Here is a 20,192-nt window from a genome sequence, read left to right on the forward strand (position 1 = left end):
TGTAAACTAAGAAAGGGATAGACCAGAAACTTCACTACAGTGAACTTATGATGATTCTAACCATTATAATCCCATTAAAACAGAAGGACAGGGAGGCCTGGCGTGCTGCAATTCATGGGGTAGCAAAGAGTCGGACACGACTAAGCGGCTGAACTGAACTGAACTGATTCATATCTACCGTTTTCTCATCTTTCGAAAACTATGGTGGAAAACTTTACTTACTCTATCAGTCATGGTTTATTTATGACTAAAATTAGAAATACACCCTTGGAACCTCCTCTTTTCTCATGCCACTTTTCCATGGCATTGCTCAAAAAGATAAGATTTGCCTATAAAAGGACCTCTAGGTGCTACCTGGCTGTGCGCAGAACTCAGCAGAACTGCCACGGTGAGTTTGGAGCTTGTTGTCTAGTTTATTCGAATTTATCCATTCAGACTTGCATTATGCCAATCTTTTAAAAACTTACCTGGACTCAATTATATTTTAAAATTTTATTTAGATGCTGCTAATCTGGACACTTTCACTGTTGCTGGGAGCAGTCGTAGGTAAGAAAAAAATATTTTTGTCATGCTGGAAGAGACTTACTGCTCAATACGTGGAAGAAAGGCTACAACAGCTGAATTCAAGCCACTATGAGGATGAGGAATAAGTGAGTAGGAGAGATCCATGATTAGGAGCCTAGGTATTGGGAGGAAGGCTGCTAGGTAAAAGCTAAGATACCCTGTTAAAACTGAATTTCAGATAAAACCAAGAATGTATGCCACAGTCATATAAATAATAAAATTTATCATTATAAAAAATAGAATTTAAATGTATTGTTATTTTTACAATAAAAATGTATTGTTTATCTGAAACTCCAATTGAACTTGGATTTTCCTTTCTAAATTTAGCAATCCTAGCTTGGAGTCATGTGTAGACTTTGAACCCACTTTACAGCCACAACTGTATTTCCCTGAGCAAAATTCTTAACCTCTCTGTGCTTCACTATCTTCATCTGTCAACTGGGCATATAATACCACCCCTACTGTAAGATAATTGTGGGACGTAGGTATGATAATGTATGTAAATCATCTTGCCTAGTACCTGGCGCATAGTAAGTTTTCAAGAATGTAGCCCCCACAACAACTGCTACTCCTACTGTTAATGCTGTAACTCCTGGATAACCCTTCCTTTGCGTTGTTCTTTTATGGGTTAACATTCAAGTGCGGAGTTGTGTCAAACCATGGACTTTCCTTTTATTTTAATGAGATTAATTAATTAATTAATTGTTGGCTGTGTCGGGTCTTTGTTGCGGCACTGGCTTTTCTCTAGTTGTGGCGTGTGGCCTTCTCATTGCTGTGGCTTCTCTTGCTGTGGACCATGGGTTCTAGAGTATGGGGGCTTCAGGAGTTGTGGCACGTGGGCTCAGGAGTTGTGGCTCCCGGGCTCTAGAGCACAGGCTCAATAGTTGCGGCGTGTGGGCTTAGTTGCTCCGTGGCATGTGGGGTCTTCCTGGATCAGGGATTGAACCTGTGTCTCCTGCATTGGCAGGCAAATTCTTTACCACTGAGCCACCAGGGAAGCCCCACCATGGGCTTTATATTTGATTATTTGTAAGCAGCCTTTTTCACCATAAGAATTTAGGATGCCTCTAAATACATCCAATAGGGTGAGACCTAAATACTCACCCAGGTAGATATATAAAGTTTGGACATTTGCATGAAACTTAAGCTCTCAACCCCAAACCCAAAGTCAGAAGATGGTTGCAAGAAGGTAAGCACTTCATCCCCTACTCCAAGGCCTGGGGACACAAAGCTACTCCTTTCTTGAGCACTGGAGGCCCAAAGAAGACATCTGAGTTGAGAGTCTTAATCAAGCCCTAGCATGGGACTGGACAGGGACAGAAGGGGAGTGAGGTGGTCCTACGTGGTAGAAACGAGAAGCAGCAGCATGTCCTTAGCTGGGATGTTGTGTGTTGAAGTAGTTTTGTGAGTGTGTGGATAAGAGGGTATCTGAGGATGTGGAGGAAGAAAACATATCACAAAAAGTAATTTAACTCAAACATTGGCAGGGAGACCATTAAAAAGAGCATTCTGGTGAAACTAACACTGCTGTGTGATTGTAGGAAAAGAAGTCTGCTACGATAGACTTGGCTGCTTCAGTGATGATTCCCCTTGGGCAGGAATTATAGAAAGACCCCTCAAAGTATTGCCTTGGTCTCCAGAAGAAGTCAACACTCGCTTCCTCCTATACACTAACGAGAACCCAAACAACTTTCAAGTAAGAATGCTCATTGTTTTCAGAACTAAGTTTCATCTGTTTTATGTAATAAGGATACTGAATTTTGTCTTCTAAAAAGAGCACGTCACACAGTGGAGATTTTTAGGGCAGAGAGCTTAAGTGTTATTTCATCTAATTTGTTTATTAAAGTCTTGTTTGATAACTTGTTTAAAGTATCCATTTACTTAGTATTATTCTTATTCTACCTCTATGGTGCATTTAATACAATATTCTAAAAATGGTTATTATATATAATCTCCAGATGTTATGTGTAATCTCCTAACATATTTTGTATCTATAAAATACATACATATGTAGTTTTCCATCGGTCAAAGACAAGACCCCACCACCAGTATTGTGTTGTTGTAGTTTAGCCTCTAAGTCATGTCCAACTCTCTGTGACCTCATGGACTGCAGCACACCAGGCTTCCCTGTCCTTCACCACCTCCCGGAGTTTGCTCAAATTCATGTCCACTGAGTCCGTGATGCTATCTAATCATCTCATCCTCTGCCTCCAATATTATAGCAGACACATTACCCAAGTGGAGCAAATGCAAAAATTTTACAACATCTGGAAAGGAGTGACTTGGTAATGTTTGGAAATAGCTTGGTTGTAATGAGAGACTCTTTACTCCCAAGGACCCCGAGACTCAGGATCTTCTCCCACCTGCCACTTCCCTCCTCGAACAGGCAGCCCTACTGCATACTCTCAGAAACTTGACCTTAAACATTTTTCTTCCCCAAACAGGAAATTGTTGCAGATGTATCAACCATCGCAAGCTCCAATTTCAAAACAAATAGAAAAACCCGCTTTATTATTCATGGATTCATAGACAAGGGAGATGAAAACTGGCTGCAGAATATTTGCCAGGTGGGACTGTAAATCTCTTAAGAAGTTGTTTCCAGAGTGGTAATTAACAACACAGAAGGCAAGGCCCCAATGGTCAGGACAGATTCCTGTCAGCAGGAGGTTGGAGTCTCCTCTGACCTCACTGGGCCTGGCGTTCCCAGAGGAGGCCCAGGAGGTGACACAGGGTGCAGGTCAGACCAGCAAAGCTGGCAGGCATGGGGTGGCTCTAAGTAACGATTATTTAGTAGCTAATACAGAGATATTTCAACATTTTCACAATAGATGCTGCCATACTGATGCAGCATTTGTTGCATTGTTGATAGCTTTCGTTTCTTCAATAGGCTTGGATTTCTGTGTGAAGAACTAAGATAACTCATTTTGCCCAAACTAATTATTTTCCTGTGATTTTCACTTGCTACTTGTTGATCTCCTATGGGAGCGATAGCTTGAAAAACTGTAGATTTTCATTTCTGGCTCCTGTTGTTTCAACAGTAGTGATCCTATTTTCTTGAATTTGCCTTTGGCTATGTGCCCTGTGATAATGAAGAATTAAAGGACAGAAAATCAAACAGAGTACATTTTCTGAGTAACTGCTAGTGCTGGAGGAACATTATCGTTGATTCATTTCTTCATCAAGCTTTTGGGCCAACTGCGGCACCAAGATGCAGTCTTTTCTTTAGGTCTCATTTCAGGCCTATGACTCAAATTAAAGGCTGAATTAACTCCAGAGTTTTGACTGATCCTGAAGACAGTTAAGATTAGAAATAATCAGTAAGGCCACAACTTGTCTTCTAAAATACTTTATAGTTGATTATTGAGCTGGGGGAGGAGGGAGGGTAAGTAATAGATTTATATACTACAGTGAAGAAAAGATAAGTTTACCATTCTCAGTTCCAAAGGTATGTAGATTTTCAGATATATGTATAGTTTATTTTTGAGATCCCAAAGGCAGCTGTGTTTTTCTTGCGTTTCATTGGCTTTGGGCATCAAGATGGAGGAGTGAGTAGGTTAAATTAGAAGAACAAATGTCCTAAATTCCAGTTCTGACTCTATCCTTGGCTAACGAGGACACTAGCAAATTTTTTCCCCTCTTTGGATTTTACTCTCTGTAAAATGAAAAAGTTGGAGACGGATTCTAAGATTGCTTCATTCTCAAATTCTTGGCAAAAAGGTGGGGATATGCATAAATACATACTCAAATAAACAAAATTTCTGCCAGGTCTAGCATTCATGAAACTATCCCTGATCCTCACTTCCAGTAGATATTTGGAAGGTTGTATTTTTATGTGAAATAACTTCAGTGATGTACAATAAAACACATTCATACAAAAACTTAGATTTATCTTTCTATCATGGAAAAGCCTATTCATTTGCCTTCAATATCTTTATTTAAAGGGTCCTGACACAGTCTTTCACTTATTCCATTATTTAGTAAATATTTATTGAATACCTACTATATGCCAGGAACTGTCTGAGGCACTGCGGATACATCAGTGAATGTATGGGGTGATGTCCTGGGGTGCATTCTAGTAAGAGACAATGTAGTCTTGTGAAGCTGATGATGCGCTAATGAGGCAAACCACTGTACCACATTTTATGCACTTTTCCCCGAAACAAACATCCATGCATCTGTTGTGTAGACATCCCAAGAATCCATTTCCCATTATAGCCAAACCTCTAGTTTAGAGCCAGTGTTAAGCTTTAAAAAGTATTCCATAACTGTAACAGAAGTTTTGTTTACTGACTTCGGGTTAAAAAGTGAGCATGATATTGTGTAGGTCAAGAAGAGAATTGATCCTAGACTTCAAGAGTGTTATTAGTAGTTAGTTAAGATCCTGAATTGTTTACCTATTTATTGTGTCCCTCCCACCAGAACCTGTTCAGCGTGGAAAGTGTGAACTGCATCTGTGTGGACTGGAAAGGCGGCTCCCACACAGGGTACACACAAGCCACACAGAACATCCGGATTGTGGGTGCAGAGGTGGCATATTTAGTGGATGTTCTTAAGGTAATGAACTCTGGGTTATATAAAAGCCCATGCACATGGCTTTCTGAATTCTCTTCCCCCCAAAATTGCTGCATGTATGAGAATTGATAAAATATTTTTTCTACTGAGAGCTGCATTCTCCTTGATTGAAAAGAAAAATGCAAAAAAAAAAAATCTTGATTTAAGCTTCATCAATTAAATCAATTTGAACTTCATCAATTCATCACCCATTAAGTTGAAATTAAACTAATTTTAAGTGCTATTATTCAAGCAACCAGGTAAGGTCTATCTACCAAATTCCACTGTTAGTTCTTTTAACATAACCAGTTATTAAGCCAAGTTGACATGATAATTAAACTAGGGGTTTTGTTTGTTTGTTTGAAGAGAAGCACTGTGATAACAAGTTAACCTGATTTGCTAACTAAAAACTTAGAAAACATGAAACTTGAAAATGCTTAAGTAATTGCTTTCATTATTCTTTTCTTTTCTTTCTTTAATTTTTTTTCTTTTACTTTTTTTAAAAATTGAAGGAAAGTTGACACACAATATTCCAATAGTTTCATGTGCCAGTATATATAATTGCAATGTCTGGTTCGTGGAGCCAGCAGAACATTTATTGATTAAATTCACCATCCACATGACTGTGGTTTGTGGCACCCCAAAACAATTACAGTAGTAATATCAAAGGTCACTGATCACCATAAGAAATACTTTAATAATAAAAATTTTTAAATATTCTGACCATTACCAAAAAGTGACACAGAAACACAAAGTGAACAAATGCTATTGGAAAAATGGCGCTGTTAGACTTGTTCAAAGCAGAGTTGCCAGAATCCTTTAGCTTGTAAAAAACAAACAAACAAAAAACATCCACAGCATCTGTGAAACACAATAAAGCAAAGCTTAATGAAACACAGTATGCCTGTACTACATCTTCTTTATGCACCTATTGATAGACTCTTAGGTTGCTCCCATAGCTTGGCTATTGTAAATAATTCTGCAATGAACATAGGAACGCATATATCTTTTGGAATTCATGTTTTCATTTTCTTAGAAACAATACCCAGAAGTGGAATTGCTGGACCGTATGATAGTTCTGTATTTAATTTTTTAAAGAACCTCCATACTATTTTCCATAGTGGCTGTATCAATTTACATTCCCTATGTCCATTCACTGACATACTTGAGGATTCCCTTTTCTCCATATGCCTGCCAACACTCAGTATCTGTTGCCTTTTTCATAATAGCCGTTCTGGCAAGTATGAGGTATTGTCTCACTGTAGTTTTGATTCGCACTTCCCTAACCAGTCCATTCTGAACGAGATCAGCCCTGGGATTTCTTTGGAAGGAATGATGCTAAAGCTGAAACTCCAGTACTTTGGCCACCTCATGCGAAGAGTTGACTCATTGGAAAAGACTCTTATGCTGGGAGGGATTGTGGGCAGGAGGAGAAGGGGATGAGAGAGGATGAGATGGCTGGATGGCATCACTGACTTGATGGACGTGAGTCTGAGTGAACTCCGGGACTTGGTGATGGACAGGGAGGCCTGGCATGCTGCGATTCATGGGGTCGCAAAGAGTTTGACACGACTGAGCCACTGAACTGAATGATTAGTAGACTGACTAGCTTTCTGTGATTATGGTTTCAGTGTGTCTGCCCTCTGATGCCCTCTTGCAACACCTACCATCTTACTTGGGTTTCTCTTACCTTGGACGTGGGGTATCTCTTCACAGCTGCTCCAGCAAAGTGTAGCTGCTGCTCCTTACCTTGGACGAGGGGTATCTCCTCACCGCCACCCCTCCTGACCTTTAACATGGAGTAGCTTCTCTCAGCCCTCCTGCACCCACGAGGCCACCATTCCTTGGATGTGGGGTAGCTCCTCCCGGCCGCTGCCCATGGCCTTGGGGAACTAAAAAGCCTCTTGATGAAAGTGAAAGAGGAGAGTGAAAAAGTTGGCTTAAAGCTCAATATTCAGAAAACTAAGATCATGGCATCTGGTCCCATCACTTCATGGCAAATAGATGGGGAAACAGTGGAAACAGTGTCAGACTTTATTTTGGGGAGCTCTAAAATCACTGCAGATGCTGATTGTAGCCGTGAAATTAAGAGACGCTTACTCCTTGGAAGGAAAGTTATGACCAACCTAGATAGCATATTCAAAAGCAGAGACATTACTTTGCCAACAAAGGTCTCTCTAGTCAAGGCTATGGTTTTTCCAGTGGTCATGTATGGATGTGAGAGTTGGACTGTGAAGAAAGCTGAGCACCAAAGAATTGATGCTTTTGAACTGTGGTGTTGGAGAAGATTCTTGAGAGTCCCTTGGATTGCAAGGAGATCCAACCAGTCCATTCTAAAGGAGATCAGTCCTGGGATTTCTTTGGAAGGAATGATGCTAAAGCTGAAACTCCAGTACTTTGGCCACCTCATGCGAAGAGTTGACTCATTGGAAAAGACTCTGATGCTGGGAGGGATTGGGAGCAAGAGGAAAAGGGGACAACAGAGGATGAGATGGCTGGATGGCATCACTGACTTGATGGATGTGAGTTTGGGTGAACTCCAGGAGTTGGGGATGAACAGGGAGGCCTGATGTGCTGCAGTTCATGGGGTCGCAAAGAGTCGGACACGACTGAGTGACTGAACTGAACTGAACTGAACTGAATGATTAGTAACCTTTCTCAGTCAGAAGTGGCCACAGTACCACACAATTGAACTCATCTCACACACTAGCAAAGTAATGCTCAAAATTCTCCAAGCCAGGCTTCAATAGTACATGAACCATGAACTTCCAGATGTTCAAGCTGGATTTAGAAAAGACAGAGGAACCAGAGATCAAATTGTCAACATCTGTTGGATCATCAAAAAAGCAAGAGAGTTCCAGAAAAATATCTACTTCTGCCTTATTGACTATGCCAAAGTCTTTGACTGTGTGGATCACAATAAACTGTGGAAAATTCTTCAGGAGAAGGGAATACCAGGCCACATGACCTTCCTCCAGAGAAATCTGTATGCAGGTCAAGAAGCAACAGTTAGAACTGGACATGGAACAACAGACTGGTTCCAAATCGGGAAAGGAGTAGGTCAAGGCTGTATATCGTCACCCTGCTTATTTAACGTATATGCAGAGTACATCATGAGAAATGCTGGGCTGGAGGAAGCACAAGCTGGAATCAAGATTGCTGGGAGAAATATCAATAACTTCAAATATGCAGATTACACCACCCTTATGGCAGAAAGTAAAGAACCAAAGAGCCTCTTGATGAAAGTGAAGGAGGAGAATGAAAAAGTTGGCTTAAAACTCATCATTTAGAAAACTAAGATCATGGCTTCTGGTCCCATCACTTCACGGCAAATAGATGGGGAACAATGGAAACAGACTTTATTTTAGGGGGCTCCAAAATCACTGCAGATGGTGATTGCAGCCATGAAATTAAAAGATGCTTGCTCCTTGGAAGAAAAGCTATGACCAACCTCAACAGCATATTAAAAAGCAGAGACATTACTTTGCCAACAAAAGTCCATCTAGTCAAAGCTATGGTTTTTCCAGTAGTCATGTGTGGATGTGAGAGTTGGACTATAAAGAAAGCTGAGCACCAAAGAATTGATGCTTTTGAACTGATGTGTTGGAGAAGACTCTTGAGAGTCCCTTGGACTGCAAGGAGATCCACCAGTCAATCCTAGAGGAAATCAGTCCTGAATATTCACTGGAAGTACTGATGCTGAAGCTGAAACTCCAATACTTTGGCCACCTGATGTGAAGAACGGACTCATTTGAAAAGACCCTGATGCTGGGAAAGATTGAAGGCAGGAGGAGAAGGGGATGACAGAGGATGAGATGGCTGGATGGCGTCACTGACTTGATGGACATGAGTTTGAGTAAGCTCCTGGAGTTGGTGAGGGACAGGAAGGCCTGGCATGCTGCAGTTCATGGGGCTGCAGAGTCAGACATAACTGAGTGACTGAACTGAACTGAACTAAATGATTAGTAATGTTGAAGGTCTTTTCATCCATCTGTTGGCTATCTGTATGTCCGACTTAGAATGTCTATCGGGTCCTCCCTTCATTTTTTAATCAGATTATTTGGTTTTTTTATATTGAGTTATGTGAGCTCTTTGTCTGTTTTGAATGTCAACCTCTTATGGAATATATAATTTGCAAATATCTTCTCCTGTCTAATAAGTTGCCTTCTTGGTTTGTGATGGTTTCCTTCACTATGAAAAAGTGTTTCCGTTTGATTAGTTCTGTTTGTTTATTTTTGCTTTTGTTTCTTTTGCCTGCTTTTGACACATCCAAAAAAATATTGCTAAAATGGATGTCAAAGAATGTAATTCCTATGCTTCTTCCGGGTGTTTTATGGTTTCAGGTCTTACGTTTAAGTTTTAATCCATTTTTAGTTTACTTTTGTGTATGGTTTAAGAAAGTGGTCCAGTTTTATTCTTTTGCAAGTAACCGTCCAGTTTTCCCAACATCATGTGTTGAAGAATCATTCAGTTCAGTTCAGTTCAGTTCAGTCGCTCAGTCATGTCTGACTTTTTGCGACCCCATGAATCGCAGCATGCCAGGCCTCCCTGTCCATCACCAACTCCAGGAGTTCACTCAAACTCATGTCCATAGAGTCAGTGATGCCATTATTACTTTCTAATCCAAATACTTGCTTCATCCCCTCAGGACAACAAGTCCTTATACCATCAAAGGTTTCCTCTATGTAGTGAAACAGTAAAAGAGAGTACTACTTCCACCAGTTTAAGCACTAAACTATCGCCATTTTCTATTACAAATGAAAATAATCCCTGAAAATTGATCGCTTTGAAGGGGCAGCATGTCTTCTTAAAAGTTGAGTTTTCGGAGCTCTCTCTCTTCTGCCCATCTTGAATTTTGCCAATTTGAAAACATTCTGAAGGAGTTTTCTTTTCAACAGTCATCATTTGAATACTCGCTTTCTGATGTCCACATCATTGGCCACAGTCTGGGTGCCCACGCTGCTGGGGAGGCAGGAAGGAGGACCAGTGGGGCTATTGGACGTATCACGGGTAGGTCAAAACAGTAAAAAGCTGCAAAACTGGACTAAGTGAAGCCTATAGGGGGTCTACAAGGATAGAAATTTGACAGAGAGACCTGCTTTTTACCTGAGGAGACAAGTTTTTACATTTTCCGAATTAGGTCACAGGATCAGAGAAATCAGTGTGTTTTGCTGCTGCTGCTGCTGCTAAGTCACTTCAGTCGTGTCCGACTCTGTGCGACCCCATAGACGGCAGCCCACCAGGCTCCCCTGTCCCTGGGATTCTCCAGGCAAGAACACTGGAGAGGGTTGCCATTTCCTTCTCCAATGCATGAAAGTGAAAAGTGAAAGTGAAGTCGCCCAGTCGTGTCTGACTCCTGGCGACTCCATGGACTGCAGCCCACCAGGCTCCTCCATCCATGGGATTTTCTAGGCAAGAGTACTGGAGTGGGGTGCCATTTCCTTCTCTGAGTGCATTCTGAGACCTTATTAATTGTTTATTAATACTGATCTTTGGTCTACAGAGCCCTGTTTAGCATATAAATACTCACATGTGACTTAAGAACATCTGGTGGTCTTATTCATATCTATTTTCTCTTTGTCAGATATTCACAAAGGATGAGTTTAGTGAATAAAATAAATAGCATAAATAATAAAATAAATAGAATTAAACCCAAAGAGATAAAAAATGTATTAATTAGTTGTATTCTGCTTCACAGCAATTGGTAATTATTCCAATCCTCATCAACCACAACCCAAGTGGTGGGGACAGATAGTCTGGGAGCCTGGGCTGCCAGAGCTCATGCTGCTAATTAGATCAAAACTATCATTTTACCAATCTCAGACTGGTTGCATTTAGCCAGTGGAGTCATGTATTGGATACCCAGGTCCTGCAAAAACCTTGTAACTTTCTAAGAAAGACTTTGCTTTCCTGGATCTGAGAGGTGACTATTTCAGGGAATGATTACTTATTCTTGCATCTTCCGACTCTGTCCCCAAACTCCTGATTCTCTTTTTTTAATACTTCAGATTAGTTGGTTATATTTGGATTGGTGAGGGCAACTGGAATATTTCTCTTTAATTTGCTGGAGAGAATTTTCCTTTTCACAGTCCATTCATGTCCAGTGGGACCTGCTCAGTCAGGCACTGTGTCAAACTGTGGTCCCAGTGACTGTGAATGCCCAGATCCTCGCCCTCAGGGGAGGTAGTGTAGGTGGAGCTCTTTTAGCGTGAAATTCTCTCAGGAGTCCAGTGCTATCTCCCGGAGTCTGACCTCTTTCCTTTTAACTGCGCTAGTGACAGAATTGACCCAGTGACTAAGTATCCACGAACATTCCATGGCTCAAGGAAAATTCACTTTCAAGCAAATAGTAAATTAGACGTAGATTTCCTTTCAGAAAAGCGTGCATTACAGAAGAACTGACTTATCTCTTTGCACGCCCTACTCGTGATTACCACCTGCACTTGCACTCGGGTGTGTTACTAGTGAGAGAGGCGAACACGTGTGTCCACTGATAAGACACTGATCTGACACATCCTGTCTGTTTTAGGGTTGGATCCAGCGGAGCCTTGCTTTGAGGGCACACCTGAATTGGTCCGATTGGACCCCAGCGATGCCCAGTTTGTGGATGTAATTCACACAGATGCTACCCCAATAATCCCCAACCTGGGTGAGTCCCTCAATTCATCCTCCTGGAGTGTTTTTTGAATTTAAGCGTTTTCGAGTGTTTTGAGTCTGTATGTTGACATCAACTTTTCCAAATTTTAAAATGTCTCAGGGTTTGGAATGAGCCAAGTTGTGGGCCACCTAGATTTCTTCCCAAATGGAGGGAAAGAAATGCCTGGATGTAAGAAGAATGCTCTGTCTGAGATTGTTGACATCGATGGGATCTGGGAAGGTAAACCTATTTATTATGTACATAAGGAGAGTTCCTTGGGGCAGAATCTGTGTTTTCTTTTGGTAAACATGCTACATATTTTGATATGGTACAGGTGTTACGTTTTCTATAAGCAAGGACTTTTCATCGTATCCCCATGATACACATTTTCACCGAGGGAAGTGGACATGAGCAGACTACAGGAAAGAAAATGTATTCAACTCTCCAAGAATCTAACTCAGGAAATACATTACTAAATTATACTGGTATCTATATGGATGGATCTTTTCTTCCTAGAGTTATTTTTCCATTTCATTCATCTGTGGCATAACTATTATCATCTTAACTTCTGATTCCATCTCAAATAATAACAACCCTTCATAAAGGATTTTGTTCTGTGACTGCCAGGAGTTTGCACTAATTAGAGAAACCTATTCAACAGCTATGTTCCAAACATCACATTAACTTGGAAAAATAACATCTGTCTCTGGTGTGTAATCATGTCTGATTTCAAAGGAACGCGTGACTTTGTGGCCTGTAATCACTTAAGAAGCTACAAGTATTATGCTGACAGCATCCTCAACCCTGATGGCTTTGCCGGATTTCCTTGTGCCTCTTACAGTGCTTTCAGTGAAGTAAGTACATCGTTTCTTGCACCTGAAGGATTTTGTGACCATCACTTCTCATGACTGGTGTGGTTCACTGCACACAGTATACACTCAGTGAATGTTACTATATGACTGATACCTTATTTACGCTTTCAATCATACATGTTTATTCTAATAGTGATAAGGCAAGGGAGAACTTTAGAGAGATGGACGTGTAAACTGAAATGCCTGTGTCCACCTTGTTCTTTATCACTTCTGTGTGTGTTGAGTAAATGTGAAAACTTGCTTTGGAAATAATTTGAAGCGCAAAAATTGTCTCTGGAATCCTGAGCTATGGCCGCAGGACACTGATGACCGTGGAAAAGTTGTCTTAAATGTTAACCCTACAAAGGAATAGGTTTGTGGGCATGTGGACATTTCTGTGCAATCACATAATTGCCCAGATTTTTTTTTTTATCATCTTTTTTGGTAACCTCTGGATATCTAAGTTAGGATCCTTAAATCTGATCTTGAATGTGTGCCTGTGTGCTAAGTCGCTTCAGTCGTGTCCAAGTCTTTGCAACCATATAGACTGTAGCCCGCCAAGCTCCTCTGTCAATGGGATTCTGCAGGCAAGAATACTGGAGTGGGTTGCCATGCCCTTCTTCAGGGGATCTTCCCGACCCAGGGATGGAAGAAACTATGTTTCTTTTGTCTCCTGCATTGGCAGGCAGGTTTCTTACCACTAGCACCACTTGGGAAGCCCTGATCTTGAATATAACATATCAATTGCCTTTTTTTTTTTTTTACTATTGCTTTTCCTTTCACTATAATTTTTTTGAATAAAAATGTATACCATGTGTTATTTAATATGTACCACATGTACATATTTATTTGTACATATTTAAATATGTAAATTTTCAAGTAACATGCCAGATGAAGTTAAAATTATCAAGCAGATATACTTTAGCAATGAAGAGAGAGGATCTGATTCCTAGTTCCACAGTTAAAAAGGTGAATGATTTGGGGCAAAACATTCAACTTCTCTAAATCACTTTCTTCATTTTAAAATGTAAATAAAATGGTAAATTCAATATATGTGGTAGGAGGAATTAATGAGATAACATGTTCTAATTACTTAGCCCAGAACCTAAGGTATAATAATTAGCACTCAACAAATGTTAGCTCTTATGTGTAAGGGAAAGAAGATGGGTACATATTTTATTCACAATATAGCTTGCATGTACAACAAGAACATCCTGGCTTCTTTATTTTATTTTCTTCCCAAACCCCCATTTTCTAGGTAATGGGAAAAACAAACACAGAAGCTTTAAATTTCATCCAGTTAAAACTTGACCTGATTCAATAATATAAACAGTCCTTTTAGGTGATGCTCACTTTAATAGGAAAGCATTTTCAGTTTCGCAGATTTCTCAGCCTTTGGGCCACCTATCTCCAAGTTGATATTGGGCAGGATGATCTTGGTGGTGGTGGTGGGGTGTGTGTGTGTGTGTGTGTGTGTGTGTGTGTGAAGGTCAGAAAGGAAGACTTGGGGATCCACCACATTGTAGGGCTCACTGCTGCCCTCTGCAGGTGATGTCTGGGCATGTCCACTCTCGCAGATTGGGTATTTCTTCCGGGCTGACTTCATTTCCCCTTAGCTTTTGCTGGATGCAGGCCTTGAGATTTGGCCCAGTCCTCATCTGGTCCATTGATTCAGGAGTTCACTACTCACCTCTTCTGTGGGGCAGCCTTGCCCTTTCACAGTAGGAATTTCTATATCTCTCTACCTGTCTACCTCCCCTCTGTTCATTTCTGTCCCTCTTTTCTTCCCATCGTTTCTTGATCCAAAAAGAAAGGACATTTTCCTATATTATATAATCTTCTTCAGACCCTCACCTCATGGCTAAGTCTTAATAACTAACTAGAACAAATTCCCTTCACACTGGGAAAATTCTGAGATTTGAGTCTTTCAGACCTTGATATGCTAAGTGGGAACTAAAGAAATTGAGAAAAATGACTTTTAAGTCTGTTGTCTTCCCAGTGGATTCTATTTTGTATATCAGAAGCTGATTATCACCTTGTTCTTTCTTTTCAACTTTTCTAAAATAAATTCTGACCACCTAAAACAAGAGGGGGTGTCTTGGGACAACTGGAGCAACTTGAGAGGCAAAAGAGAAAAGGTTAAATATATATATATAAATGATCTTAAGTGACTTTTATAATGTTTTTCTTAATATCATGTTATTTAGCAGTGAACTAGCTGATTTGTTGTTGTAAATAATGAGACACATTTTTAACCTTCGTTGAGGCACCGTTCAAATCTTCTGTTACTATCAAAACAAGATTGGGATTAGAGTATTTGAGAATTCAACAATACATAGAATAAGATAGTACACTATTTTAAAAAAGAACATCTTTGTTCATCGTTTGCTTATTTTCCCTAGAACAAGTGCTTCCCCTGTCCAAGTGAAGGCTGCCCCCAGATGGGTCATTATGCTGACAGATTTCCTGGGAAAATGAAATCAGAGGGCCAGACATTTTATCTAAACACCGGTGATGCCAGCAATTTTGCTCGTAAGTTCCTATTTTGTCTCAAATTCTCAATACTATGTATTTTGTCATGTCCAGTGGAAATGTGTGAAATTGCTTTTCTGTACAAAAGTTTTAAACACTCCTCTCCAAAATGGAAAAACACTTCAATGCCATGCTTACTATAAACATGGCTAAATTTGAGGGGCAGAGTGGAATTTAGAGCCGGATCCTAGGTGGCACAGTGGCAAAGAATCCACCTGCCAATGCAGGAGACATAAGAGACGAGGGTTCCACCCCTGGGTCGGGAAGGTCTCCTGCAGGAGGAAATGGCAACCCACTCCAGTATTCTTGCCTGGGAAATCCCGTGGACGGAGAAGCCTGGTGGGCTACATCCATGGGGTGGCAAAGAGTCAGACACAACTGAGCAACTGAGCAAGCAGGCATGCACGATGTCAATTGATACAAAAATAAATTTCTCCACAATTGATACTGGTGCTGAATTCAGGAGGCTTCTTCTGCTCCAGCCTCTTCATACTCTGTTAAAAGTTTAACTGTGCAAAATTATGAGGTTTTTTTTTTTTAACAAACAGAAAAGTAACCCATGAGAGAGATAGCAGAGGTTACGGAAATGGAAAGGCGGTAACAGATTCAAGAGATATCAGGATTGTAGACTTCATGGGTGATGGAAATCAGAGGATGTGGGAACGCTGAGGCTTGGGGACAGACCCTGGGTTTCTTTTCTGTGATAGCAGAGGAAGAAAACTATTTGTATGGGAGTTAATAGAGTTAACTGCATAATAAAAACTAAAGCTAAATTTTATCACCTTCCCAATTTGGCCCAGGCTAGCTCTAAATGGCAAAAAACGGCAATTTACTATTGACTGGTACTATAAAATGATTACCATAAGTCAATACAATCCCAGTGATGATGGAAAGTTGACTTACAGAATATTTGAGATAAATGTAGGTTATTTAGACCAAAAGATGATAGTACTCTAAACTTCTGTGATCTATAAAAATGAAATAAACTGATGAAAATATCACATTATTTTTTAATATAAAGTTCTTCTAAGATCCAGAATACATTGTTAGGTTAAAAAAGTTGAAAGCAAAATATATTACTTAGTCCCTTGGCTTGAAATCTTTTGACCTTGGGAAGAGTCCGTGTTCCTCCCCCACCCACTATTGTTAGCCCTCTGAACATTTAGTTAAAGGAATATCCATCACTATGTGGTTAGAACTACCAAAACCAGACAAAAATTATTCAAAATTCAGCAGTAACGGAATCCTGTTTTCGGAGTAATTTTTCTAAAAGTTGATATTTTGCAAATATTTCCCCTTTGTAGGTTGGAGGTATAAGGTGGACGTCACACTGTCTGGAAAGAGAGTTACAGGACACATACTAGTTTCTTTGTTCGGAGATAAAGGAAACTCCAAGCAGTATGAAATTTTCAGGTAAGTAAACTCTCAGCTCCTTAAATGTTGGAATCCTTCACACATATAATGTATGTCATGGACATAAGAGTTTATTCATTACCATGTGAGAATGCAGGGAAAGAAAGTTTTTTGCTTTACCTTTCTTGGCTCTTTGGCTAGTCTAGTAATAAAATTAACATAGGCAGATAACAGGAGAAAAGCTAATTTAATCATGTACATATGGGGCTCTTGTAATATGAGACCTACAATCAAACAATTGAGGCTTATATGCCACTCTGAGCTAAGGAGAAGGGAGCAGGGGTCTGGGACTTGAAAGGAGAGAAAGGAAGATGGGAAGACCAAATATTCGGTGAACAAAGGCTTGCTGTGCCAGGCAGAGACAGAGGGACATGGAGAGGAATTTGGATCTCCAGGCCCACCAAGCTCCCTGCCAGCTTGTCACACCCAGGCCATATTCCTTGTACTTATCTCAGGAGATATTTCTCTTCCTGAACCAGGCCTTCTACCTAAATTCTTTTAGGCAGGTAAGGGAAAAGTAGAAGTTATTCTTGAATCTGACGAATCTTGATTTTCTTCAGCTCAAAATAGTCCACCTGCCAAAGTGGCACATTCTGGAGAGACTTGCTCGGAACCCCTTCAGAATTATAGAACTGCCATGTGTCATTAAAAGGAAGATATTATTTCACCCTTGTACTTTAATATGTTTTAGAATTCTGGTTCCTAAGTTTTTTCCCTACTATTTCCTGAGAAAACCACAGTTATTTATTTTGATGTATGGCATCTGATTTATAATTGCTAAATAATTATTCTACCCATGAAACAACTGGAAAAGGATGACATCATGATGTCACCATTTGTTAAATTGCGGGAGGATTGTGTTTGAAGTTTTATCAAAGTAAGGCTGACTTTAAAGTAATATGAGTTATTGATGGCAAATGAACTACCACTGAATGAGCATCCATGTCTGTGTTTATTTAACCATTAGACTGACAAGTGTACTGTCAATCATCTTACTAGAGATACATTGTAAGCTGGTTTTAGAAACATATATATATATATATGTATGTATGTTTATGTATGTTCATGTATGTGTTTAACTTCACTCCCAAGCGGTACTCTCAAACCAGACAGTACTGAATCCAATGAATTTGACTCAGATGTGGAAGTTGGAGTTTTGCAAAAGGTTAAATTTCTTTGGTACAACAATGTGATCAACCCAACTCTACCCAAAGTGGGAGCATCCAAGATCAGTGTGGAAACAAATGATGGACAAGTGTAAGTAATATACATCCAAAGAGCTTGGAAGTATCATCACATTTATAATTTACTCCCACTGAAAAACAACTTTAAGTTAAATGATCTGCAGTGGTTCTCCTCTGTCTCAGCAATAGCTGCTTCCTAACACCTTTTATTTCTTTGGGAGAAAGTGCAGAACTTCAGGAAAACAATTTAATAGATTTGTGGATGACCGTATGGGCTTCTCTGGTAGCTCAGAAGAATCTGCCTGCAATGCGAGAGACCTGGGTTTGATCCCTGGTGGAGAAGGAAACAGCTACCGACTCCAGTGTTCTGGCTGGGAGAATCCCATAGACTCTACAGATCACAAAGAGTCAGACACTACTGAGCGGCTTTCGCTTTCACTGTGTGATCTGATACAAATTAAGTGTTAGATTGAGAATCTTGTTTCATGAGCCTAACGCGAAAAGGTTGATTTCATTTAGCAGTTGTGCTTTGTGCTATGTGTGTGCTCAATATGAGTATCCCCAAACTTCCTGGATTCACCAAATCGCCACTTCAATTACCAGGAAAACATGCAATGTATCAAAGAACACAAATAGGTTGTCCTGTATCATTGGCCCTTTTAGTGAAGACAAAGATCAACCCTTGGTTCTAATCAAGACTGGAGTGTGCGTGAATCCAAGGACGTTTACCATAGGGAATCACCAGAAACAGTGAGTTGAGGATGACGGTACTCATAAGAGTGCCAATATCAGCCCAGTGTATTGAGGATAGCGCCCGATTCCGAGGTACAGAGCTATGTGGCTTCTTCCATCATATCATTCGGTCCTCCTGTAAGTCCAGTGAGGAGCTTTTGCGTCTGGCAAAGATGGAGACACAAGAGACCAGATTTACCTTCCCACTGAAACAGACAGAAATTCAGACAAAATATATCAAACCACAGTTTTTTAGATACTGAACATTAGGCAACAAAGGAAAGTGATTGCTGAGAGATGATAAACAAATAGTGTAGTCTTGAAATTGTCCTGGCTTACAGCCTTAAGAGAGTAACCAGGATGTCCCACAAAGAGGGAAAATTCAGGCAGAGCCCACTACCTGACCTGAAGAAACAGATCTGAGAATCCAGAAAATCCAAGACAAGTAGATTTCATAGGACTGAGTACCAGCAAGGAGAAAGCTACAGAGAGGGAATCTCAGAGAGCTGGAAAATTTCCTTAAATACTCAGCAGACTTCTCACCAGCACACATGTGTGAGGAAACTAGCCAGGGCTGTGAGTGAAATAGGATGGGAAGGAGAGATGGCAACGGACAGGAGAAACATTTCAAAATAATGGTTATGTTACACTCTTGATGGTGGTAATGGGAGGTAAGTGCTACTAATATCCTCATTTTACAAATAGTTCAATGAAGTCTCAAAGCCACAATTCAGGGGCAGGAAATCTGACTTCAGCAAATTCTTCACTACCCCAAAACAAATTCAATTCAACTTTATCGATATTTATTGTGCTCTTCGTTTCTTGTGACACTTTTGAGATTAGTTTTTAACCTTTAATTTGCTATCTGCACATCTGCTAGCCATTAAATTACAGAGAAGAAAATGAAGATGAAGAGAAAGAGTCTTTGCTGAGCATTTTTTATGCCTCAGGCATTTACATATGCTTAAGTATTTTGTTGGACATCCCTGGTGGTTCAGATGGTAAAGAATCTGCCTGCAATGCAGGAGACCCGGGTTCAATCCCTGGGATGGGAAAATCCTCTGGAGGAGGGCATGGCAACCCACCCCAGTAAGAAAATGTGCCTCCTAAGTATCATTCAGTCTTAATGAGTGAAATTATCATTTCAGTCGAATATTGAATTAAAATAAGAACACCTGGCCAATGTAATACCAGGACCTCAGGATTTTCACTTTGGCTTGTTTCTTTTTCCTTTTTATTAAAACTGTAGCTGATTTCTTGTCATGCTGCCAATCCTCTTCTTCCTCACTGCATTCATTGACAACATGCCGTATTTAGTAGGTCCTCCAGGGATGTGACTGGTGGATCTTCCCTGTCCTTTGAGAGTCCGGTAATATCTTTTCTGTCTGCTATTGCATAGTCACGGCATAAAATTGGAAAGGAAAATGCAGTCCTTTGTACCCAAGAGGTATTCCCTCAGCCAGTATCTGGTCTCAGGCACAAGGTGTCACACTCACTTAGACTGAGAAGAGGCAGAGAAGAGGCTGTCGTCACACGTGACACACCAGCTGTGTGCCAGGAAGAGCTGACGTCTTGTTTTCTCTCCCCAGGTTTGACTTCTGTAGCCAAGACACTGTGAGAGAAGAGGTTCTGCTCACCCTCAACCCATGTTAGGAACTCCGGCCATGTGAATACTGAATCTTACTGCTAATAAAATCTGGTGGTAAAGCAATACATTCCTTTTCTTGC

At 40.4% G+C, this 20,192-nt stretch overlaps 1 protein-coding gene across 2 annotated transcripts; it reads left to right on the top strand.

Moving 5' to 3' along the window:
• Window positions 1–500: 500 nt before the first annotated feature.
• Window positions 501–20,192, top strand: LOC102404257 (pancreatic lipase). Of its 2 annotated transcripts, none has more exons than XM_044935086.1 (12): window positions 501–546; window positions 2,106–2,275; window positions 3,009–3,131; window positions 4,984–5,118; window positions 10,014–10,125; window positions 11,645–11,764; window positions 11,873–11,992; window positions 12,488–12,606; window positions 15,006–15,135; window positions 16,440–16,548; window positions 17,641–17,805; window positions 20,054–20,192. In XM_044935086.1, the coding sequence occupies exons 1-12, from the start codon at window positions 501–503 to the stop codon at window positions 20,115–20,117; spliced, it is 1,413 nt and encodes a 470-aa protein (XP_044791021.1). In that variant the 3' UTR covers window positions 20,118–20,192. The 2 variants fall into 2 exon arrangements, with proteins under 2 accessions (XP_044791021.1, XP_006071741.2); XM_006071679.3 differs by having other exon boundaries at window positions 2,106–2,260.

Source organism: Bubalus bubalis, chromosome 23 (assembly GCF_019923935.1).
Source record: "Bubalus bubalis isolate 160015118507 breed Murrah chromosome 23, NDDB_SH_1, whole genome shotgun sequence".
Taxonomy (NCBI): domain Eukaryota; kingdom Metazoa; phylum Chordata; class Mammalia; order Artiodactyla; family Bovidae; genus Bubalus; species Bubalus bubalis.